The sequence below is a fragment of the Sturnus vulgaris genome, chromosome 2 (assembly GCF_052056855.1).
Source record: "Sturnus vulgaris isolate bStuVul1 chromosome 2, bStuVul1.hap1, whole genome shotgun sequence".
NCBI classification, from domain to species: domain Eukaryota; kingdom Metazoa; phylum Chordata; class Aves; order Passeriformes; family Sturnidae; genus Sturnus; species Sturnus vulgaris.
In genome coordinates, this window is record NC_142244.1 from 457,130 (window position 1) to 483,209 (window position 26,080).

The following is a 26,080-nucleotide window of genomic DNA, read 5'->3' on the forward strand; positions in this document are numbered from 1 at the left end:
TATGCCCCTTGTATATTCCAGGCCCATTGGACATGGCCAATGCACTGCAGCTCTCCTCTCCCTTTCAAAAGTAAAAATTCAATTTAATTAGAAACCAAAGGTACATCAACAAGCAGCAGTTATAAATACACTGTGCATTACACGTGAGATTTTCTGAGTGTCTTCATAGAAGTGTTTCATCAGTCCTGAGAAGTCCTCCATGTCTTAGAAATCCATGCTCTCTTATGAGGCAGAAAATAAGTGTACTGTAGCATTGATAAACCTCTAAAAAGAGCAGTCACATCAGAAGCAAGGCTGAAGTTCATCACTACTGCTCCAGAAAAAGCAGAGAAGGTAATTAAAAGTTATTTAGGACAGGTAGTTAAATTTTTTTATAGGAAGTTCATGCACCTGTGGGCATCCACTTTTTATTTGTAAATCATTTGTGTAATGCTTGCTTTTGTCAATTCCTTCAATTTCCTTCAGAAATTTTCCTTTAGAAATTTGTGTGGTTTAGGAAGGATGATGCTTGATTGTGTTGTAAAACACAGATAGGCACTGTGAGGATGACTCCTTAAAAGAGTGATACTATTTTCTAATAATTGATTTTTCCCCCCACAAACAAAAGTATTCTCTAAAGAACATCCCATTTAATTTTGAACGTCTCTTAAAAAAAAAAAAAAGTTTCCATATTATCCCAAAAACAAGCAAAAAACCCAAGAAGAAATGGAAGTATGGGATTGGAAATGCTGACTTCTTTTACTAATTAAGCATCCTGTCTCTAAATATTTCAGATGTGAATAAAATGCTGTTATTGCCAACACTGAACATGTCTCGCTTAATATAAAACATTTTCAGCATAAAGCCCTCTCCCAATTATACATTTTATGACTTTTTTCCCTTTCAACTAAGGAATCTAATTTCAGAAATGGAACAAGCTAAAATGATCTTTTTCAGGTTATATGCTAAATTGTTATAGGAACAATAGTTCAGCTCTTATCTACATATGGAATACATTTATCTTCATGAGGTATTGAACTTTGGTATTGTTTGTGATACGTGGGCTTTAGGGATCACAAAGTTTCTTAGTTAACACTTTGGAAACAGTGCTTTGATAAAGAAATGGATCGGAGAAAGACTGAATCATCAGTACAAAGTTATGCAATACAAGTGGAAGAAAGTATAATGGATGTAAACGTCCAGTTTTCTGGACATTTCCTATATTTTTTAAAGCAAAGATTTTTTTCATAGAAAATACCAAAATATTTCCTAAATTAAACATTTAGGAAAGAAGCCTCCTGAACCATACACTTCCTCCTCATTGAAATGTTTAGAATTAAAGTTTGTATCGTGCTCATCTTTCCTCACTTCCATTTCAAATTCTCACCTACATTTTCATCTTTTCACTGCTAGTTGGACCCTCCTCTAGGCAGAGACAGAGCTCTCGGCAAGGACAAATACTACAAAAATTAAACCACTCTTACATTTTTCTCGTCCCGGCAGAAAACACAATTTGGAAGCTTTGCTTTTTAATACATCAAAGAAAAATGTGTCCTTTCAGAAGCATTTTTAACGCCAGGAAATAAGTATGCACAGTTGTGCTTTAAGCAGTTCTGCATAGGCACCTCTCCCGTACAACGCGGCCTCTCTGTTAAACAAAAATGGACCGCAGAAATCCCAACTATCCCAGAGTAACACGAAGCCCAGTTCCAGTTGCCCTGGGAGAGGCACCCTTAGGAATCCATCTCCGCACCTTCCGTTGACAAAACTCATGAAATTAGCTGCAGATTCATGTATTTTTCTCTCCTGGGGGGACAAGCTCTGATTGCATGACAGGGGAGTGTGAGAATGTGTGTGAGGGTGTGTGCGGGTATCACATAATGAATGCCTCGATATGACCATTCCAGGATGAATGGCTCCTGTGTGTGGGTGTCTAACAAGTCTAACAAGTACAGGGGAATTTTACAGCCCTTTTTTTCTCTGAGCACAGCTAGCCTACGAAGGCCAAGGCCCGTATTTCGAAAGAAACGCGGCCAGAGCGCGGCCTGGCTGAGGCACGGCTGAACCGACACAGCGCTCAATGACGGGCCACGTCGGCCGGGAGGGGGCGGGGCCCCGCCCGGCAGAGCGCGCACGCGCATGACTCGCGCAGGCCCGGCCTCGCTCCGGCCCCTTCTCTCTGCCCTGCCACGTACGGGCGGCGGCGGCGGCCGGGGCTGGACGGGGGGTCTGCACCGGCAGGACGGCGGAGAGGCCAGAGTAAGAGAGCGGGGGCTGCTCCCGGGGACAGCCGCGTGTGGAAGTGGCGGAAAAGAGGGAGAGAGGCGCGGGGGGGGGGCTTTGAGTTTGGGGTGAGCCGACCGCCCCCCCCCGCCCCCCCCGCCCCCCCCATCGTTCCCCAGCGCCAGAGGCGGCGCGGCCCCTGGCGGAGGTGCCGGGAGACCCCTCGCGTCCGTCTGGCCGCGGCTGAGGGAGGCAGAAAGCGCCCGCGGCCTCCTGGGCCCGGGGAGCGGGAGATCCCGGGATCCCTCCCTCCGCACGGCCGGGTGTTCCCTGGGTCACCCCACCGCTTTGCTTTGGGATCCATGGGAGCTGCCGGCTCCTCATTGCCAAGCAGGGATTGGCTGTGACTTCTGTTCCCCTTTGCGCCGGACCTGCCCGTATGGGAACTGGAGAAAACCGAAAAGAGCTCTTCTCCTTTTTGCTCCCTCGCGTCACCCCCCACTTGTCTTGGGAAAACTCTCGGTGGTGGCGTTTGGGAGGCAGTCCTGCTTGCTCGTGTTTTTGTCGGCTTCGCCCTGATGCTTAACCCTGTTTTGACAGGAAAAATCTGAAGCAGGAGTGTCTGTCCTTCCCTTGCCTGGGCAAGGCTGTTTTTCTCTGCTGCTGTGCCAAAAGGGTAGTGAAATACAACGTGGTGATGAGATGCCGAATTTAGAGGGGATCTTGAAGTGAGTGGCCTAGATTGAGCAATCCCTGTCCACATGCACCACCTAGATTAGTGCATGATGTGAATGGAAATTGAGCCGGCAGGAGACGGGAAGTATGTACCTGCAAAATGCAAATGGTACACCAGGAAAGTTAGAAAGATGCCGGTGTGATTCTTATGGAAAGCAGTCTTTAGTCTGAAACATGGACACATGAATGTTTTTTGGTTGGTTGATTCCTCCCCGCCCCAGGAAAGTAGACACACACTGATTTTGTTAAAAAGCTCATTAGTGTGCATTCTGGATGTGTTCTCTGAAAAACTGTCTCAATGGAGTCATCCATTCAGCTGTGTCACAGTGAGGGGAAGAAGCTTTAATGCTGTGTAATTCAGGAATTTGAATAGTTTTCTGTAACAGTTGCAAGCAGCTGCAGTGTTTAGAATCCGTGTCTTTAAATCTGGACACCTTCAAGCAGAATGGAGAACAGCTGGACCAAAAAAAAGTGCATTAAATATTCTGCTACCTTTTCATAGTCATTGATGGACAGCAGGTTTCTGTGAGTAATGCTGGTAAATAAGGCATTACAGTAGCTCCTTTCCTTGCACAGCGATACAAATGATACTTTCAGTCTGTTGAAAGGCCACAGGAGCTCAGCTGTGTCCACCAAAATATGTATGTTTAGGACTTAAAGATGAGGTTCAATTCTTACTGTTAACAGTTTCTGAGTAGCATATATTGTAATGCTGAAGAAGCAAAACCAGTGCCCAGCTCTAATGCTTAAACAACATGAGGGGGTAGCTAAATGCACTCTTTGGTTCAACCACTCTTAGATGCATTATCTGTATCCCATATTTGTCCAGTGCAGTAAACTTACCTGGAGCTGTAGCAGATCTGGGGTGAAAGGAGCACCTGATTCATTTCATCAAACGTGAGTGAAGCATGAGAAAAGTAGTCTCTTCCTGTTCCCCTGCTTAATGCGTCACAACAGTCTCTCATTGTCAGGAGCAGGCACAACCCTTTTAAAGAGGAGCCTTTCGTATAGCCAGGATGAAGGGAGCAGCTGCCAGCCTTTGAGAACCAGAGAGTGGCTTTGTGTCTCTGGGGTTTGCATGTTCTCTGCCTTCATCCTGTGTGTTCCAGTTTACTTCCAGTTGAGTTGAAAGAGGAGAGCTGGGAAGCTCAGCTTTATGTGGATAAAGGGGAACTAACTTTTTTCCTCTGGTTAGTGGTGAATCATCTAAAAATCAGATTATGGATTTTTGAAGTTGACTGTGCATGTGAGAGAGAGGAGTTGCCAGGACAGTACACCCATTGGGTCAAAGGGAGGAGCCAGATATGTTCCCTATTGGACTGTTCTGTATGCTAAATCATCTCTTGGAGACTGTCCTGGAAAGGAATACATTACTGTTAGGAATTCCTACGTGCCATTAGAAAATAATAATAATAGAAAAAATTCTATTATGAAAAGTTTTGTTCAAGATCTGTTTTAGATGAATGCAAGTTCTACAATACTCAAAAGTGTAAATCTGATTGTTACATTATGGCTAAATCAAGGGCCTTTTTAATTGGGTATATTCACAGTGATGTTCTGAAGTGAAAGATTGATGTGTCATTCTTGGGAAGTGTGACTGTAAATATGTTTATTTTCTGATGCAGCTTACTGTTCTCTGGTACTGATAGTGCATGGCGGCTTATCCTAACTCTGTCCTGAAGTGAGGTGGGAAAATTGTCCAATAATCCAGCATCACTAAGACAGACAAGGTAATGATAAATGTATATTTTTGGAAAGGACATGAAAAGAAACATATGGGTCGATACTATTTTATTTTTCAATGCTTAAATTAAAAATATCCCAACAACCAACTTGTGCAAAACCCTATGCTTTTAAATCTAATTTAAAGGTAATTAGGCTGGGTTGATGTACCTGCAGTCAAGACTCCTATGTTGCAAAACCTGAATAATGCATTAGTGAGCATTAACAATACAATAAACCTCACAGTTTCATCACAGTGCCTCAGCAGCAATGTGGCTGTGTTAATTGCACGTCCCTTTTCCCTGCAATTAGGCTGTATCCACCTACCTCCTCTTATGTGTGATGAGGAGAGTGACTTCTGTTCAATAATTGCTTGTGTCTTTTTGGGTTAAACAAACGGGCTTTGCCTGAAATCTTTGCTTTATATTAATTTAATTACCAACCCCCGTTCCCCCCGAAATTTAATTGCAACCTAAAGATAGCATTATACTGCATCTTTTTAATGCAAAATATTGTCACTGAAACAGTAGAGTTAAATATATACAGGGGCATCAAGGAATGTATTAAAGGCTTTAGCTGAGTGTCTTGTTTCTGGTAGGAGAGAATTTTCAGTGCAGTACTTTAAAAATAGACTGACTATAGCAAAATGCATTTTTCTCATAAGGCACTGTGTTATGACATCCTTAAAGGTAAAGGAAAAAATAGCTGCATATATCTGAGAGCTCTTCTTGCACGAGAATGAACGCCATACTTGTCTGCATGTGGCTTCAGAAATCTTTATTTGGTTACAGGCTGCCTATGTTTTAAGAGCTCCAGTAGCTGTACTTCAGATGTTAAGCTAACTGCTTCTTTAGTTGCTCCTCATTCCAGATCTATTGTTTTGGCCCTGTCCAGTGAAACAGGAGCAGTGAAAATAGAAGGGGACATTTGACTATCTGCCTGGATCTCTTTTTGTGTTTTTTTTTCCCCTCTCATTACTCTTTTGAGTAACTTTGTTGTAGTTTCAGATTTTTAAATTCAAGCCTTTGTGTTTTTACATGGGAGATGCTTAATACAAAGTGGTAATTTTAAAATTTTCTTACATAAAATGTTAAGGATATAACAGAAGTATATGCTGTGTGCTGCTAGGACACGAGATGGCTTTGTTGCACTTCCTATTCAATTGGAGCAGTTGTTCACCTCTTAAAACACTGAGAGTTACAGACTGTTCTGACCATGTGTTGAGCCCAATGAGCAGCTAATGTGTGGTCTATTGAGCTACTTTTACAAGTCTAAAATCTTGGTTAAAATATCCCAGTCAAAATTTTTAAAAATTAAAAAATTGTATATCTTCCTCTCTGGAGAGGAACCCTCAGTGAGTTCTGATCATCCATGTGATAAAGCCAATGTTTAGCTCTGCACTTATTTGTTCAGGAAATAATACATGCTTCAGCTTGATCCCTTTAGTAAAGCCACCTTACAGCCTGAAATCTTGGAGATAAGATATTTGTTCTGGCAGTCTTCTTAAATGAAAAAAAAGCCATTTGTTCTTTTTCATAATAGGGGGGCATGTAAAAGTAGTCAAATAAGGTGATAATGTAAAGCTTCAGAACCATCATCAGATAGATTGAAATAACTAACAGTTCAATTTTCTGAAGTGTTCTTAATGTTTTGCTGCTAACAGGTCTGCAAGTGATAAAGAATCCACCATGAATGGGCAGCTGGACTTGAGTGGGAAGCTGATCATCAAAGCTCAGCTTGGGGAAGATATTAGGAGAATCCCTATTCATAACGAAGATATCACCTATGATGAATTGGTGCTAATGATGCAAAGAGTTTTTAGAGGAAAACTTCTGAGCAATGATGAAGTCACAATAAAATATAAAGATGAAGGTAAAGTTTAATTACCACTGCTGAGGTTTAATTGACCACTGTTGCTCTGATACAGTTTATCTATGGGTAGAAACTTTGAAGTTCACCTTTCAGAATTGTCAAATGTCACGGGCAAATGCAAGTGATTTCTTGTGAAATCCTTTTAATCAGACAGTAGAAACTGTCTTGTTATGCTCTCTTAACAGCATTTCTTCCATTTTTTTTTCTGAAATATTTCCTCGGTTTTTTTTCCTCTCTGAAAATGCACTTTTTGCTGTTGCAAGAAGTTGATTGCAGGTTTTTCTTCTGTTCACTCATTTAACCATTTTTTTGAGTTTTCAGTGGGTTTGAAGATGAAAAGAGAATAAACATTTATGACCTAACACAAGTTCTTATAAGACTGAAAACTTGATTTATGTGGTAGTAATTCTTGATTGTTTTTCTCCATCAGTAAAGATTAGAAAAATAATTTTAACTTGAAATATGGATTAAAAGTTATCTTTCCTCTCTGGGACCATTTGAATCTGTTGCATGTTGGTTGTTCCAAAGAAAATATTGATCATTAGTGTTAAAACAAACAACCTTAAGGACATCCACAGAATGAAGCGAGCCCTATTTGAGATGCATAGAGACAGAAAGTTGTGATTGGAGGGCTTTTTCTCTTTGAATGTCAATGGGGCATGGATAAATTACTTAATTTGGGACAGGAATGGTGTTCATAAAATGAAACTTGGAATGAAGTGATAAAATCCAAAGTCTCTTAAAGACTGATGATTATGCGGTTGCACAGTAAAAATTCCCACGTTACTGAAGCATTCAGGTTCATTTTTCTTAATAGCCTTAGGAAGCTTTAGTGCTGCCTAAAATGTCAACTTTTATTCATATATCTAAGCAATAAAATTTCACTTTGAATAACCCTGAGACAATTTTTTGATGTTCATGAAGCTTTTGAGATGCTGCTTATCAAAACTGTAAGTAGTGTAGATCTTGGGTCTTGACCAATATTTTGGGTCTTGATCTCCAGTGAGAGGGAGATCAGTGGATTTGTGGTGGTTTTGTTTCCCCTTTTATCACATTTTTTTTTTCTTTCTGAAATGAGAAAGGTGAAAGGAGATTGGATGCTTTTTTATTAGCTTAAATCTTTGAGTTACTTTGGTTTTATTGCATTCTTGCCTGTGCTTTAAGTATGGTCCTCTGGGGTTTTTAGTGTATACTACTCTGTTTTATTCAAAGTAAGATAATGGTGTATCATGGAGGAAGTAATTACAGTTTCATTCTTTGGTTGTCTTTCCAGGTCTAGAGACTTCCTGGTTTTACTTTTAGTTTTCTTTGTCTCAGAATTGTGTTTGGTTTGCATAGCCAGGTTTTGTTAGTGGGGTGGCTACAGGGGAGACCAAAGCCAGGAAGCTCCAGGGCAGACACACCATTGGCCAAGGCTAAATCAGGCAGAAATGGTGGTAATGCCTCTGTGGTAACATATTTTAAAAGGTAAAAGGTTAGGGCACACATGCAGTTTTGGCCAGAGAAGAGATGAGCAAGATGAGCTGAGAGGAAGAGCTCTGCAGACACCAAGGTCAGTGGGGAAGGAGAGGCAGGAGGTGCTTCAGGCAGCAGAGCAGAGATTCCCCTGCAGCCTTTGTTGCTGACCATGGTGAGGCAGCTGTGCCCCTGCAGCTTGTGGAGGTCCATGGAAGTGCAGAGATCCATTTGCATGGAAGTGCAGCCTGTGGAGGAGTCTTACACCAGAGCAGCTGGATGCCTGAGAAGAGGCTGTGACCCTGTGTGAGGCCTGTGCTGAAACAGGTTCCTGGCAAGACCCATGGAGAGAGGTCCCCATGCTCAAGCAGGTTTCCTGGTAGGACTTGTGACCCTGTGGGGGACCCATGCTGGAGCAGGCTGTTCTTCAAGGACTGCACCCAATGGAAAAGTGTCCCACATTGGAGCAATTAGTGAAGAACTCTTGCCAGTGGGGTGCACTGACATTGGAGAAGTTTGTGGAGGTCTCTCATGGGAGGGACTCCAGGCTGGAGCAGGGGAAGGACTCTTCTGCCTGAGCAGTGGCAGAAGCCATAACCTTCATTCCCTGGACCTCTGCACCACTGGGTAAGGAGGAGACAGAGCTGGAAAGCAGGGAAGGCTTGAAAGATGAATGATCCTGCTCTGATAATAAATTCAGTTAGTTTCCCCAAGTTGAGTCTGTTTTGTCCATAACAGTAATTGATTTGTGATCTCTCCCTGTTCTTATATCTTGTCCTTTCACTGTGTGTTCTCTGTCCTGGCCACTTGTGGAGGGGAGTGATGGAGTGGCTTTGGTGGGTACCTGGCATCCAGCCAGGGTTAACCCACCACACAGAATGTACTACTGTTTCACTCTGATTTCAGTGTATGTTATGCTAGCTGATCATCACTACTATAAACCAATAAATGTTCTTAATATCAGAGGTAGTTGCAAGTGATCAAGGAAAAGGTTAACAAGGCTGCAGTTTGCTTGTCATATGGGAGCTGTTATATCCTTAACTTCATTTCAACTAGGCTAAGATTCTTTTTTAAATCTATTTCAGTCATTAGATGCATTGGAATATATATATTTTAGCTATTTCTATATTTATTTAGTTAGTTATCCCTCCAGACCTGCAGGAATGCTTGTCTGGATCTGTTACGAGGAGATATCTTAAACTGATCTAACGATGTCCACTACTTCCACAACCTCCATCTGTGTCTTTTCCAAATTCACATGCACAGTCTTTGAGTGTTCAAAGAATACTTCATCTACCCCTCCATATTCCTACATTATATTTAGTTTATGTGTTGCTTTTATTAATAACCAGAGAAAAGAAGCCTCAGGTTGAATGCTGCTCTGTGAGGTCAAGTTTTATATTCAAGCTTTCAAACTCCTGAACTAAGGAAATTGCTCTGCTAGATGTTAAACAATTTTCATGTCCTATTTAAAGTTCTTGAACACAAAAAACCCAATGTTCATAACGCTCAACCCTAGACAAACTAGTGAGGACTGTCAGCAGTGAATTTGTATGAATCAAGGAGTAAAATTGCATGTTAAGCACACCATGTTACTGAGTTACACATGCTGAAAGGCCCTATAAAGCCAATAACAAGAACTTTGCTTTTTTTAAAGTTATGCTTGAATTTAAAACAGGGTGTAATGTGAGATTGGCCTTTTTGCTCTTGTTCTTCATTACCTTGTAATAGACGATTGTTTACACATACTGCATGTATTCAAGCTGCTGTGCTAGTCAGTAATCTCTCAGACTTTGTTAAATTTACCAGAGTGAAGGAAAACTGCATTTTGATACAGTGTAGTTTTTTTGATTGTGTAGGGTTTTTGTTTAGTTTTTGTTTTTTTCAAAAGTGGACTAAATGAGAAATATAAGGGTGGATAAGTATTAGATAATGAAGCTTAGTAGAGGAGGAAACAGCTGTCAGGGTGAAGGAATGAGGCCGATTCCTAATGTCATGAAGGTTGAAATACATCATGGTGATGCAGCATTAATGCTAAAATACCTTGCAGTCCAGTGGTTAGTTAAGGGAGTCACTAGTTTATTGTAAGAAAAAAAATTATAATTGGCATAGCAGAGACCATGATACATGGGAAATTGTAGAGAGGGAAAGCTGTGTGCCTTGTAAAAATGAGAAAGATAAGTTCTTAAAATAACAAAATTAGTAAGGAAAATAAAGGAAAGTCTGGTTTGTTTTCCAACAGAAAATAACATTGTGTAATACTATATGTGTCATGGTAACAGGAATTAACCTTCCTGTCATTCCTTAAAATGATACGTTTTTTGCTAAATCTAATACACTTAAATTGTCAGACATTTCTATGGCTTGACATATACCTTATGAATCCTAGCATGTACTCTACTTAGATAATAACTTGATGGCTGTCAATAGGAATCATAGAACTGACTTTATGCATCTAACAAGATTCTGTACTTGGTGCTTCTCAGCCCTTTTTTTCTGCTAACAATTTAAAATTAAAAATTTATTCATTATTCTTAATGCCTTCGACCTAAAGGTTAATACAGGTGAGTGAGAATTAAGATGCAATGATCCCAGTTCTTTTGGGTGACGTTAATCCATGTAAGCCATATGTATTGATGTACATTTTCATTTCACTGTGCAGGATAGACTGTTTAGAACATGCATCTTTGTTCAGGCAGTGAATCTGAGTGTTGACTGGTATGACGGAAGAATCAAAGGATGGTTTGCCAATGCTGTGGATTGCTAAGAGAAATAATTATCATTTATTGCGTTACCAGGATAATAAGGAATAGAAGGGCTTTTTGTTAAAACACTTATGGGTTTTGGTATCAGCATTTAGGAAAGGTTACTGAAAAGCTGAAGAAAGTGTTTGAGTTGGAAGGAGCACACATGTCATCAAACCCCTCACTTTACTACCAAAGAAAAAAAATCTGTTTAACTTTGATAAAGTCTGATTGTCCAAATCCTGCTGTGCATCATAATGGCAAACAGGAACATTGATTCTCCCTGACGCTGGTGAGGTGGCACCAGTGAGGCTGCATGTCTGTCCTCACTTTAATGTGTGCATTCCGGTAGAAAAAGACTTGGACCCCTCTGCAACTTTTCCAGCACGGTATGGTGAGGAAAGGGAGGGGCTTTGTGTAGGTGGCCTTCAGGGAGCATTGGAGGGAACTGGGCTCATTCACTGTGCTGCAGAGGGGGCTGAGGGCAGAGCCAGTGGAAAGGCAGCTGCAAAGACCATTGAATGTGAACAATTTGCAGTAGCACCAGATGGCAGCAGCCAGAAATTGCAATTGGAGAGGCTGAGCGTGAGTTTTGGCCAGGAGGGCAGTGTGTTACTGGAGCAGGCTACCTGGTGGAGTTTGGAGCCCTTGTTTCTGGAGACTTTCGAGTCTCTACTCAGAGAATACATGGCTGATACTGCCATCAACAGATGTCTTTTGAGATTGTGAGAGTGGAAACAGGACATAAAAATCTTGGGAGGCAACAGTATTTCTTTCAGCAAAACGTGAAAATTGTTTTACATGTCATCGCTTTATTAGTGTTTGTAACTTAATTTTGTTAGAAAGCACTTTCTTTGAAGACTGACAGGCACTGTGAAGGTGTTATTAATAGTAATTACTTAAGAAAACCTTCCATTGCAGAGGTGTTACTTGTGGTCAGGGATGACCAAATTAGAGTATGTCGTTCTTCAAATTCTGAGCTGTTTTTGACTTGATATCATGTGTTTTATGACTATTCATACTGAAACATTAATTTATTTTAAAATTTTAACCGTAACTTAGATACAGTTTGCCCTTGTCACCAATGTGCAAGGAATTTATATACACTCAGAATTTTTAGGCAGTAATCTGTGAAACAGATTCCAGTGTCTGTCCACGGAGCCCCTTGCTACAGTGTTTTGTGGAGGAGCCTGGGCAGCCTGCAGTTGGCTTTGTTCCAAGCTCTTTGGCATTTATCTTAAACACTGTTGCTTTTCAAGGTGAAACTTCACTAGATGGTGTTTAACTCCAGTTCCCAGTCGTCAAACTGCTCAGGCAGGAAGTGTTCCTGCCCTCCCTTGTGCCAGTACACTTTTTCCTGATAATGTACTCCCACTCTTAACTTGCCACTGTTTAGGTTGGGTTCATTTAAGCTATGAATAACCTGTTGAATATGTTAAACACCAGAAAATCTGTCCTGCCAAAGAAAATAGTCTTGTTTTAGCTGTGATTTTGTTAGGTAAGCAAGGATGTTAACACAGCTTTCCTTGACTCAAAAATCGTGAGAGACCAGACTTAATGGGAACTTGGTACTCTTTTGAGGATTTGTATGATTAAAGGTGATTGGTGCTTTGTACATTGCAATTTGTATCTTAAGAATAAATGATCCCATCCAATTCTAATAGAGTTCCTGTGAAAGATGGCAATGTGCAAATTCATTAGGATCCTCTAATATATTACATGGAAGAAATCCATGCCTTAGAGTTGTGACTTCATGTCAAATTCCTGTTTGAGAGAAGTTTTCTTCTGACTACTTTGGCATCTTCGTGTCTTCATACTTATTTGCATGTTAAAGCTGAGAGAGATCTTTACTGTTCACTTCTACACATGACCTTTGTTTTTCAGCAAGGGAATGGTAATAGTCTTGCAACTCATGTTCTGAATATAACCTGAGGAAGTGTTCTAGGCATTTGAAATTTTATTTTGGTTTTTAAAAATTGAATTGGGTTTGGCTTGTGCCGTTTACCTGAATACTGTCTGTTCATGAACAGCGCAGTCCTGGAGCCACTTGGGGTAGGCATTTCACTTTTAACTGGTAGCAATTCTTCCTGGTGTTGGACTTCATGAACTCTTAGCTCTAATATTTCATCTAATATTTCAGATGTATGTAAACATAAAAGAATGATGAGCTATATGGGACATCAAAGGGCTAATGTCAGAAGACTCCCTTTTGGAGCCAGTCATGCTTCTGTCTTACCTTCTGTGCATGATTTCTCTGCACATTGATTCTTGCACTAATAAAATAATAAACATTTTTTCTAGTGACCTCGCAATCAAATAGGGAAAGTTCTTTTTCAGTAACAAAGGAACATTTCTGTCCTGATGTGAAGCTCAGTAGTCATAGGCTATGACTTTAATGTAAATTTTTCTTCTTTTTTTCAGATGGAGATCTTATAACAATTTTTGATAGCTCAGATCTTTCCTTTGCAATTCAATGCAGTAGGATACTTAAGCTGACATTGTTTGGTAAGTATAGAAGACTGTATTTTTTCTATTTATTTTAATTAATATTTATTAAAATTTAGGCAGTAGACTTCACCAAGAGGAACAAAAAATTTTAAATTTGTCACCTCAGAAGGTGGAGAAAATGCAATCAGTAAATTGGAACTGCTGAATTACTACATGATAATCTGTTTTCTCTTGATGAACTCCATTAAGTTTCTCCAAACCTAACAGAAACTGAAACTACTGCTTTTTATGAGATTGCTCAAAGTATTTGGCATGTGTGCATATACATGTGATCAGTTGTTCTTCCTTCATTAGTGCTCTTTTCCATGTTCTCTTCCATTCTTTAGCATTTGTGGGGTTTTTTTCACAGGTGCATGAGAATTTGAAGCTGACACCTTGCAGTGGTACACTGTTCCAAACTAGTATTAGTTACTTGGAGCTGAATAGATCTTAACATTTATCATTTAGACTTTGTATTAAAGTTCTTTATTTTCAAGCTACTGTAGGTAACTTAGCATTTAGTTAGTTCCAAGCCTTTAACTTGGACACTGACCTTATTCATGAATTGCATCAGTGTTGTGTGTGCTGTGTTAGTTCTAAAGGGATAGCTTTCCAGAACTACTGCATCATTCAGGGTGTATTCAGGGAAGTGAATAAACAATGCAGACACTTACTGTGGACTTTGCTTTGGTACTGTAGTTTTTGCTGGACTGAGATGATATTAAAGGAACAGTAAGCTCTAGAATGAGTTCAGTCTGTGTGGACTAAACTTTGTCACTTTTAACTCCGCAAAGGATGATGGATGCTACAAGCAAGTAAAAGTTGAATTTTTTTGTCGTCTGAAATTGGATGTCAAAACTGGATGTTACTAAAGTTTTAAGTTTTATCTGGTTGCTGTTTTGCAGTGAATGGACAACCGAGACCCTTAGAATCTAACCAGGTGAAGTACCTGCGCCGAGAGCTGATAGAACTTCGCAATAAAGTCAATCGTTTACTGGACTGTTTAGAGCCACCAGCGGAACCAGGACTTTCCACTAATCTGCCTGAGAGTGGTAGGCAGCCTGGCAAAGAGTTGTTTGCTTTTATTTGCAGAGTGGTGTGCTGTTTAACAGAGTGAAACATGGATCATTCTTAATTGTTTCTTGTTGGCCCAGAACTTAATTTTTAATGCTTTAGTTATTTCGGAGACAGAATTTTTGTTCGATGTATCTGGAGTAAAGCACTGAACTAACTTAGGAATGAAATTTCAGAATCCAAGGTTTTGTTGCAATGTAGGAAAACACTATAACTAACGCCTATGAATCCCAGAAAGGTCTTGAGAGGGCTTTTAGTCAAATTAACAGTTTGTTCTTGCGGAAGAGTTCTTGCTCACAGTTGAGTAGTCCATCTGCTTACTTTGGGCTAGCTCTGGTGCTTATCTTATGTCGCTAAGCAAGTTTGATTCACTAAAACAGTAAGAAGTGAATTCAGCAAAAATTATATCCGCTTTTTTTGCCAGGTTAGGAAATTGAATCCACGCATTTTGCGCTCAGACCAGCATCAGAGCTGTCTCAGGGTAAGCAGCACGAGGGTGCAGGTAGGGGTGGGAAAGGATTTTTGGGGGAGGGCAAAATGGGAAAGAAAGTCTTATTCTTACAGTTTTGAGGTATTGGTCTCCTAGCTTAGGGCAGTTGTACTGTAAATACTGTATCTCTGTGTGCTTAACTACAGAGTTTAGGTAAGCTGGACATAGAAAATAATGACACAAAGTCATTAAGTACAGTATTCTGAGTAAAGAGGTGAACCAAGAACATCAGCCTGCCTTTTAGGAAGTGCTGCTTTTTTATTTGCACTTTGAAATTTTACTGCTTTTGTTGCTTAAAAAAATCCCATCCCTGTTCCTACAATATATGCAATTAGTAATTTCAGTGGAATACCATGGATTCTGGTAAAAAACTATTTGGAAGGAGGTTAGAGTAATGATCTAAGAATGATCTAAACGGAACTAGTCTGTATCTATCTGTAGTTACTTACTTTTAACAGGAAATGTAGCACTATTAGGTAAGGCATTTATGAGCAATTCAGTTACATGTATAGTTGCAAAGATCTCAACTTACCTGTCAGTTTAGGAGAAATTAGTGGAGAAAGGTAGAGTACAAACCAGAAACTGCAGCTGATAGAACACCCTAATAAGTTGGAACTATCCTGTATGTTTTCCTAATTCTGAATTCCTTGTGGGCAATTAATTTGTTTGAAGCGGGAGATTTGTGCCTTGGAATTCCAGAACACATGATATAGATATTGATAGTCTGAGGTGTTAGTGTGTCTTTAAGTAACAGTGAAAGAAACCTAAGCTTTGTCATCCATCCCAGTTTCAGGTACATCAGTGATTCTTCACTGCTATCCTAACATGCACATTGCAGCAGTTAAATTTATAAAGCCCCCCAGCTGTGCGATGTTGCGGTTGCTGTAGTGCAATGTGTGTGTGTGCTGGTGTTTCAGTTCTGGAGAGCTGGTAACTGGGCATTTTGCTTTGTAGATGCTGTAGATGGTAGGGACGAAAAGCCTGCTGCTGCTGACGCTAATGTTAAGCCATCCACTCAAGTTATAGCAGCGAGCATGTCTGCATTTGATCCACTAAAGAACCAGGATGAAATCAGCAAGAATGTCATGTCAGCCTTTGGCTTGACAGATGATCAGGTGTCAGGTAAGGATGTGACTGGTGAAAAGGAAAGCTAAACCTATTCATAATCAATTACTCCAGTTTTGATTTGTAACAAACCATTTCTATGTTGGGTGTATTAAGCTGTGTTCTGTGTTCACTATGTCTTTTCAGAATTCTAAAACTTGCTATGTTAAGGTGTTGTATCTGTGTGCTAACTTTTGTATACAAAATACTGAAATTTTGCTGTTGATTTTAGCATTATGTTTCAGCTTGGAGTAGAAAATGGCTTCAATTTTTTAAAATTTGAATTACTTAAAGCTATTGTGTGGACTGACTTAATAGATATCTGACAGTGATAGAAGAACTCACTGCTCTGCTTTAAGGTTTGATCTTACAGTTCATGATGTTCACTTGTGCTTCTGCTGTTTGGATCATTCAGAATGTGTTGTATGATTCCATCTTTTCTCTCATTTTAGTAGTAAACAGAATCAACTTTTTCACTCTTAGCAGAAAGGAGTAGCATACTTGTCTGAACTATATTTATTTTTTAAGAGCTGGAGGACTGCTGGCCCTAGTAATAGAACGCTAAGCATATGAAAACTGATTATACTTAACTGGATGCTGTCAACTTGAGACAGGATAACTGAAGCTAGAAAAGCAATGTAGAATGTGGGAGTGTGATGCATAACTTAGGAAAGTGATTTTGCACAGAACCTGTGCAGGCCTGGCAAGGTTTAATGGTTTACTGAAACATGAAAATGAAGCTGCTGTTAGCTAACAGGATTTGCTGTGTACTCTCAACTCCAGAGCAAGTGAGTTTTATGTGATGTGTGAAGTAATGATACAGATAAGCAGACCAGTAGCAACTGGAGCTCATTCCTTCAGTATGGCTGCCACGGCAAAAGTGTGGAGTAAGAGGAATAGATCTGCACTGTGTGATTGTGACTGTGCAGGATCCAAAGTTGTACCAACAGACAGTGGTTGATTACTGCATGAAGTACTGGTCTGTGGACAAGGCCTATTGTATGATTTCTTCCTCCATGGCACATTTTGCGTATTGTCACAGCATGGTTCTTTCACAAACCAGATGGTACTTGAAAACTTGCAGTGGGCTATCTAAACAAGTAAGCAATAGCAAGTGAAGCACAACTGGCAGAAAATTTGAGCTGATATTTGAATGAGTGGTTTTGTCAGTGTCAGTTAATGTTTTGATCAGTGATACTTCAATATTTGTGTCTCCATAATTATTCTGACAGAGTGAACTGACTTGGCCATTCTTTGTATGTACAAAGAACTCCACAGAGAGGACCATTTAAGCAGGGTATAAGAAATCCCATTTCTAAAGATGTAATCCTGGAGTTATGTATATAAAATACAAATCGAGTAGTGGGCAGATTTAATTAACTTTCCCCTAATAAGGTTAACATGAAAACACAATTAGGGGCTTGTTGGATGCGTATTTCTATTGTATAATTATAACCATCTTGAAATTGCAAGTGAATTGGCAGCAGTTTTAGTACTTGTGCTTAGCTTAAAGCGTGTATTTGAAAGTAGTCTCTTAGCATTCATATGGTTAGAAAGATCCAGGTTTAAGCTCCCTGGTTTTTAACAAAATATTTTGCATTAAATTGTAGTATATTATATTTGTTCATGTGTGTTTCAGAACCTCTTACTAATGTAGAGAAAGTGTGAATTCCAGTTTCCATGCTGTCTTTGGGTGTCAACTGGAATATTTTCAGAATTAGCAGAGCAGACAATTGCTTTTAGACTGAAGCTTACATATCCTGTCTGGGAATGTGACTTTAACGCCTCTTTGGAGGTTTTCTGTTCACGTGCTCTTTGACTATCAGTAAAACACTTTGTGGCCTGGTCCGTGTGTTTCACAGTAAGATGCTAATCCATTTGAATAGTTCCGTGCAACCTTTTACCTTTCCTCCAGATAAGAAAAAATAGGTAAGTGCATGTTGTGTCCAAACATGGCAGCTCTTCAGTGTGTGTGTGCAAGGTTAACACTTGAAGCTGTTGAAAAAATACGCTGTTACGAAGAGTTTTATCTCACAAACGAGTCAGGTTCCTCAAAAGAGTGAAATCTGAGTGACCTAGGGATAGGTGTTAAATCCTCCCCTCTCTGCCCCCCTGTATTTTCAAATGAAAGTTCAGATGTGCAAATATACACTTAGTTTTAGCTTGGGTATGACACATGTAAATCTGAAGTGGAAAAATGTTTAAAACATTGCAAGGGAGGGATCTTGTATTAGAATTTTAAAATTTCAACTCGATGTTCATTTCACATACTGTACTTGGTTCTTGCTCCTTTAGGACCACCCAGTGCCCCTGCAGAGGAGCGATCAGGAACGCCAGACAGCATCGCTTCCTCCTCCTCTGCAGCCCATCCCCCCGGGGTTCAGGCACAGCAGCCACCCTACCCCAGCACGCAGCCACAGACGGGGCAGGTGGAAGGTAAGCAGTGTGCTTTTCTACAGTCCAGGACGTGAAGGTTGATATCTGATTCTGCCTTGAATTAGCAGACCCAGAGTGGATACCAAACTGCAAATCGACGTGTGCCCTTAGGCGGAGCAGCTTTTGTCCTCGCTGCCCGTGCTGGTCGATACAGAAACAGCAGGTGGAGCAGTGGCTCTGTTTGAAAGAGTGGGTGGTGTAACATGAGAGTTTTCATGGTACTGTTTTTTGCTTGCATCTGTGCTCGTGTCATACACTTGTGTTGTGTCAAGCTTTCACTTAACTAACAGTTTGTGGACTTGTCTATAATGTATTAAAACTGTTGTTTACTCATCATTTCTATCTAACAGACTGGAACTAGTATTTCATTGTTTCCTTTTTGTGTATGGCTCTGTGCTAGTCAAATTAAACCCTGTAACCATCTTAAATGCATGGTAGTTCCTTATAACTCCTGAGAGCTCAGCTGGCTCTCCTTTAAAGTTAAAGGTCTTAACTCTGGTATTCAAATTCGTTTGCACTATGCCCTTAAAATTTCACAATTTACCTGTTCTGAGGTTTCCTACATTTGGACATCATTTCTTCTGTTGCTATTTTCTAAGTGCCCTGATCCTTCAGACCTGCACAGTTCTGGATTACACTGTCTGTGAAGTAACCTGCTTTGTTACTTCTTCCTCTATATGAAGAATAATATGAAATTGTTTCTGTGCTGGTGTAGGCACAAGTGAGAGCCCCTCGATGCTTGCTTTACTGATGCAATGCTCAGACACGTGTGAGATGGTGGTCACAGTATCCACAGTCACTTGCATTGTCTTACCTGAAGGAAATTAGTATTATTTTGATCAAGCAGAACATTTGAACAGCTGGTAGTTATGTGTAATATTTAAGAGGTATGAATACTGTTGGTTGCAGTGGAGCTTATGAAACACTTCTTTTGCTGCTTTCAGCCTTTTCTTGCTTATTAGCCAAGTGTTATAGCAAGAGACATCTTTGTAGCTTAAAGATAGAGCAGTTTGGTGTTTATGTATAAAAGTTACTTTTGCAAAAAAGGGCTCCAAGTTTTTCTGTTGGCAGCTAGAAAAGTTAATGTTCAGAAACCATATTGTCAGCTACTGAGCTTGCATTTTATGAGTTTAGTTTTTTTACTTTAGTTTAATACAGTATGGTAAGAAGTTTTAAGTGTTGCTGTTAAACTGGAACTGAAACAAAGAAGTGAAACACTTAAAAGCAGTAGCGACACTAGCTTGGAATCCTGTGTGGCTGCTAACACCAAGGAAGGGGAAAAGTGTTTCAGTAAAACTCACCTTACTTGGGGAAGACCTTATCTAGGCTCATGTATCAGAGTAGATGCAGTGATTTTTCTAAACTTGAGTCAAGGAAAGTATAGTGCAACAGTACTAACTTTAAAGGGTTTGATCTGTAGTTTTATGTAGTTTTTATTATTGCTTCTGCAGTCTTTTAAGTATTGATTATATTTTCCGGACTCTGTGGTTCAGTCTTTGGGAAGAGGCCAGAAGGAACTTTTGGAAGGAAATTAGAAATTAGAAGTACATTGCTTATGCTGTGCATTGTATATGTGTGATAAGCAGCAGTCTCTCACCAAAGCTGGGTAATGTAAGTGCGATTATCAGTTTTATACCAAAGTGTTCAAAGACTTTTATTTGAAACATGGAGTAGTCTTCTATACTTCACTGAGGTTAGATAGTACTTCAGTCCAGTGGTAATCTGGGGACTTGTGCTGTCTTCACAGAGCTATAACCCAGCCAGAACTTTGGCTAGATTTTGATTGTTAGGTTTTCAACATGATGGACTCACATAAATGGCACTGATGGTGAACAGCAGGTTCTGTTAGAAACTAGTTTTGAAACTAGTTTGAAATGTTTTGTTCACTTCATAAAAACCACTAAATATACCCCAAGCTCTGCTTCTCCCACACACTTTCCCAGTGTTTTGAAGATACAAGTAAACTGGTGATGCCAGTCATATGTCAGTCATTCTGATGTCTCAGGGTTTATTTATTAATGACTTTCTCTGACAGTAAATGCTGTGATGATGATTAGGTTGTCACGTGTATATCAAGTCACCTTACTTCTGTGTGCTGATACTACTGAAGGGCTGCCTCCCTTGAGAAGTTTTCAGTATTCACTAATTTGAATTAAATCAATCCAGCAAAGATGTTCTAGTACAGTGCTGTGTCTTGTGGCCTGTGCTTTTCTACCACTAAATTCAATCCTGAACACACACAAGAAGCAATTATATACAGATGTGGAGGCTTTTTTAGTCATTGCTGAAATACATGTGACATCGCAGTCCCATAAGCACTTCATGATCTTCTAGGGAAAAGAATATATATGTGTGAATATATGTAAATGGTCTATATTCTGAATCAGACTTAAAGTCTTTTACAGTGCACAGGAACAATGGTAAATGCTGGCAGACCCTTCACTGCACTAAGCACTGCTAAGTACAAAACCAGACACCTATGCTGTAGCTCATCTAGTTTTCAGAATAAAAATCCAGGGAGAGAGAAGACTGTGTCTGAGGACCCATAGGATCCCCGCCTGTATTCATGGCTGTAAATTAAGAATGTTTTCTTAAATGGCACTGGAACACCTCTCTGTTCCTCACTAATGCCTCAGCCCTGGAGAAGACAGCAAGCCTTCTCAGAAACCTTTGGTAAAACTGCATGCTGTTTCTTTGCTATCCCTTTACCTGGGATTTCCAACAGGTGCCAGTATGGTCTCTGTTAGCCTGTAGGGAATTATCCTGGGACAGGCAGCCTGCTGGTTGTTCTCCCAGAACTTCCTCATGTCAAATGAGTTTCAGAAAGAGAACTTTCTGAGTTTCTAATTCTTAATTATCAAGCTAACAGGCTTAAATTCTGTTCAAGCCTTGCGTTTTGCACTCTCATAATCCCACAATAATTGCACACCAAATAATATTTTAAGTGATTGCATCAGTATAAAATATTCTAAACACCTTAGTGTGAATGTAAAATACTGTTCCTTTCAGTTACAAATAATGCAGATAAAGGAAGAGGCAGGGAGTTACTTTAAATCAGTGTGGACAGGGGTCTGTCTGGGAGGACTTGGAGCAGAGTCGAGCTGCTTTTGTCTTGGTGCAGCTCCGAAGATAGAGTTTACAGTATTTATACAGTCTGCTGATCTTTGCAGAATGAATAATAATACAGTAACACTTCGTAATAGTAAAGTTTCCATGTCTGCTTCAGTTCAGCTAAGCTTTAGTTTTGGCAGATAATTGATTTTGTTCTTTGACTGTGACTTACTAGATTGAAAAACAGCAGAAGCATAAAGCCTTAACAGGACCCATGGCTTGTCTAAACAAATATTCTCCCTCTTTTGGCCAAGAAATTGAAAACGGTGAATGTAGGAAAATTAAGCATTGATTTGGACTACCAAGCTTAAGGATGTATGGTTTTATTTTTGCTTCGGGTGTATACTGCTGGATCTCTTAAGAAAACTTGGACGAGGCTAAGAGATGGATGACTTATCTGGAAAATGTGGTCAGCATAAATAGTGTACCACTCTGCTTACAGTACTTGGTTGCAGAAATGGTCTTCAAAACCTAATCTAAACAGACAATCTGAGGATATGTTTAACTTTTGAAGTACTTTAATTTACAGTGTAAGTTCTGGAGCAGTTATGAAGATGTTTAAAGATTCCTGGCCTGTTACCCACCGGAGTAGTGCTAGCTAAGGTGCATATCTTCTGGCAGCCTCTGAAAATGTGCAATAGTAAGCCTCACGTAACTCTTTAGATAAACTTTATTTAGTCAGAACAACATGTTTCAGAAACTAAAATCTATACTTTGATGTCATTGGGTTTGTTTTTGTGATGTTGAACTGTCAGGGTATCGTTCGCTGTAATGCACCAGGGTACTGGCTTCAATGAAATGCGTTTTTAATCCCTAGGTCAGATGTATCAGCAGTACCAGCAGCCTGGTTACCCTGCTCAGCAGCCACAGGCTCAGCCCCAGCAGCAGTACGGCGTGCAGTATCCAGGTAAGCAGCTCTGCAGCAGCAGCTCAGCTGCAGGACCTCTCCTGCAGTGCCCGACCCTGTCAATTTCAGTTCCTCACCCTGTGGGGCAGGTCAGGGTGCTGAGCTGCACAGATGCCTGTGTTCCTTATGGGAACTGGTACAACGCAGAAATTGCCAGGAGGACAGCACTGGAGCTGTTTATGTCATTAGTATGTAGTCAAAGTTCAGTCCTACTTGTTTGTGACCAAAGGAAGACATGATTACTAATCAGCAGAATGCCTTGTTAGAAAGGCAGGCAAAATTAATCACCCGAAGGGTGAGCAGCCTTCAGGATTATATTCTGCAGTCATGGGATTCTAGCAAGTAAGTGACTAAACATCCCAATTTACCTTCCTTAAATATTGAAGGTGTCTAAAGATGGCCCCTATTTCTTGCATCTAGGATGATCTGTGTCCAAAATTTAGTGGTACAAACACTGCAGTTGTCATTCAGTAAATCCTTGGCTATTGCATATACTGTAAATCCAAGAGAAATTTTCAAGTGATAGTTTTTTTTTTTTTTAGCTTTCAATTTTGCTGATACCTGAAGTAAAGGTGCCAGTGGACTTTTAGCAGAAGAATATTTTAGTGCACTAGTGATTTATGTGCAGTGAAATATGAAAAGCTGGCTTTGGTGTATACCCAAAATAAATGTGACCTCAGAACTTTCAGTTCCCTTAGAAGCAGCTGGCATCTAGGAATGCATAGCATATGCTAGGAATGATAATCCAAATGAGGTTTAGGGATGAACCTGTAAGAGTAGATTCTGTAACAAATTGCATTTTACTGAATAATTTCAGAAAATGATAACGAAGCATTTATCTTTCCTTGTTTTAAAAAATCCTCCTTAAACTAAACAAAAGACTCCCATTAAGTGCCTCAGAGCCAGTGTGACCTTTTCTTGGTGCACAGTGGGAGTGTATCAGTTTTTATGTAGATGAGAATATTTGCAGAGTTCACGAAGAAATTCCATGCTTAACTTGGATAAGAACCCTAGAATACTTGGACTAACGGTTTGTGCCTCAGACCTTGTTCCTGTGCACTGTGTGAGATCTCGTTGGTTTGAGTGTCTAAATGGTATCGTGTTCTCTGCAGATTTCTCCCCCCTCTCATTTGTAATTAGAATACAGAGACAGATGTACTGAGGTATAATTTCAGAAGCAGCAAGCCTGTTGGAAGTGGAAGGGTCTGTCTGACTCTCTAGGCTTTAAAAACTCAGTGGGGACACAAAGGAATTCCAATCTGCTTTCTAGACATATCCTACCACCGTCCAATTCATTACTTTACTGATGTTCTTGGGAAAGCTGTAGTGCAATGTGGGTTTTGCTTTCCAATCAACATCATTGTCAAGTATGAATGAAATGTCATCAGAAACTTACAGGGGCACCTCTGTTTGTCATAACTTAGTTCACAATTAATCTTCAGAAACAGAGGGGTTTTTTTTAGGACCTACTGACAGCAGCCTTTGGAGATACTGAGTCATAGGATCTTTTTGTTTGTGTTGCTTTAGTTCTCATGAGTATTGTCTCCTTTCAAACCCCTGTCTTCCCAAGAGCAGGATCCCTTCCCATTCTTGTAGATCTACTAGGCAACAGTGACTATTTATACATGGGTGTAAAAATGGACCCTTCAGAGGTTTGTCTCATGAGTAAATTTTGATCCCAGTTTCAAGGTGAGTTTACTGCAGTGCCTTCTTACCCTTCTCTTTCCATTTAGGGCTGTGCACTTTTAATAATTTGTGTGTCTGGTGTTTAATGCTGACAGGATTCCAGTCACTGGAGAGGTTTCATTGCAAGTAGCTGCAGGTGTGTTTCATGATGGATAAAAGTAGCTATTTCTTCATGAAAGGACTTTGTTCCATTTTAAAATTCTCGAGAAGAGAAATTCCCTTTGGAAGCTAGTTTTGTACAGAAAAATCAAATCTGGGACATGTGTAAATGGAAGTTTTGTGCTAAAGTGTTCTGTTCTACACAACCTTTTCATATTTAACACTAAAGAACTGAAAACACCTATAATTTAACCAAAGGTATGACTTATATTAAACCCTGGGAGTATTGTCAAGACAGTTTAATTTGGAGGCTTTATTTGGGAAAAGGGTTGAATTTTGCCTTATTTGCCAATGAGGCTTTATTTTTTTGTGTGATATTATGGAAAAGACTACTTGTCTTTTTTTTTCTTTATTTCTCGTCAGTCACAGGAAAACTGTTCTATAGTAACTGTTGTCAGTGTGCTGTGCTGCCACGGTGTGCACCAAAACCCCAGCCGTGTGCTTATGTGAAAGGCAGGAAAACTCGCAGTTCACGCTTGGTTTGCCTTTTCTGTGCTTCTTGCATCGTTTTGCGTTTGTCACTGTGAACATTAGGAACAAAAGGTCTTTCTGAAGGCGCGGCGCGCACGGTTCCTTAGCGTCTCTCACCTCACCTTACTCTCTCCAGCAGGCTACAGCCAGCAGCAGCCCCCGTCGCAGCAAGCCCAGCAGTTCCCGGCCTACAGCCAGGCGGCTGCCCCGGCCCCAGCCGCCGCCTTCCCGGGGCAGGCGCAGCAGCTGCCGGCGCAGCAGCCGCCGCAGTACCCGGCGGGCAGCTTTCCCCCGCAGCCCTACACCACGCAGGCCTCCCAGCCCGCCGCCTACAGCGGCTCGCAGGCGGCGCCGGGCACCTTCCAGCCGCGGCCCGGCTTCACGCCCCCGCCCGGCAGCACCATGACCCCTCCACCCAGCGGGCCCAACCCCTACGCCCGCAGCCGTCCCCCCTTCGGGCCGCAGGGCTACACCCAGCCCGGGCCCGGCTACCGCTAAGGAGGTGCCCCTGAAGACAGCGGCTGACACGTGCGATTCCATCCCAACAGACTCCAGGATTTTTAATTGAGATTCCAAAACTGTAATGAGGCAAAACTATAGCTGTTAATTAAATTCTGCTGGGGGGAGGGCATGACCAAATCTTTCCTGCTTTAAATTGTGTTTGCTTCCTAGTTTAATTTGGGGCTGGGTGGTTTTTGGAAAACACTACTTAAATGTCTGTAAAGTGATTGACATTCTAGCTTGCCTTGTCTGAAGGATATGAAGATACTAGTTGGAAGTTTAGCCCACTTATCAGGCTTGTTTTTACTAATACCATGATGTACTAAATTAGATTCATACTGGAGGTCAAACTAGATATGATGTATTATAAATTGTAATGTTCACATGGAAAAACTAATAAAGACCTTGAATCTATTAAATGCCTGGTCTTGATTTTAGAAGTTAGGTAATACTGAACAAGACAACTGTGCTAAGACCAGTGTGCATGCTGGGTGCAAAGACTTCGTGGTAAAGAGCAGCAGTGCAGGAGTTTGTAGGAGAGGCAGATTTCTGGGTGTGTAACTGGAGAAGTGCTGGGACTGCAGACGGCTTTCACAGAGGTTTTGCAGCTGGGGGTGGTTGTGTGCTGTCTGCTGTCATTAATTGTCAGGTGACTCTTTTACCAAATGATTAGGAACCGATCCATAACATCTTAAAGCCTCTTATCAACTTTGCTTTAATAGGGTGTGGGAGAGAATTTATTTATCACATGAAAATTTAAAACAAAAGTGTATCTTTAAAAAGGAACTCTTAAAACCCCCCAACTTTCCACAGGTTCTTTGCCACCCAGAAGAACTTGGGAGTGCAGTCCTAGTGACTCAATTTTGAGCCAAGAAAAAGCAGATCAAGGGCTGTAATGAAGTCAATAGACCATATTATAGCAGA

General features: G+C 40.5%; 1 protein-coding gene across 8 annotated transcripts; it reads left to right on the forward strand.

Moving 5' to 3' along the window:
* The first annotated feature begins 2,078 nt into the window (after positions 1-2,078).
* On the forward strand, positions 2,079-25,575 carry TFG (trafficking from ER to golgi regulator). 8 transcript variants are annotated; one of them, XM_088156090.1, is made up of 11 exons: positions 2,104-2,238; positions 2,803-2,930; positions 3,767-3,834; positions 4,563-4,667; positions 6,323-6,531; positions 13,152-13,235; positions 14,123-14,269; positions 15,736-15,903; positions 18,181-18,321; positions 22,250-22,339; positions 24,792-25,575. In XM_088156090.1, the coding sequence occupies exons 5-11, from the start codon at positions 6,348-6,350 to the stop codon at positions 25,151-25,153; spliced, it is 1,176 nt and encodes a 391-aa protein (XP_088012216.1). In that variant the 5' UTR covers positions 2,104-2,238; positions 2,803-2,930; positions 3,767-3,834; positions 4,563-4,667; positions 6,323-6,347; the 3' UTR covers positions 25,154-25,575. The 8 variants fall into 8 exon arrangements, with proteins under 8 accessions (XP_088012229.1, XP_014741189.1, XP_014741190.1 ...); XM_088156106.1 differs by having other exon boundaries at positions 24,795-25,575; XM_088156094.1 differs by lacking the exon at positions 3,767-3,834 and having other exon boundaries at positions 2,115-2,238.
* Positions 25,576-26,080: the final 505 nt, after the last annotated feature.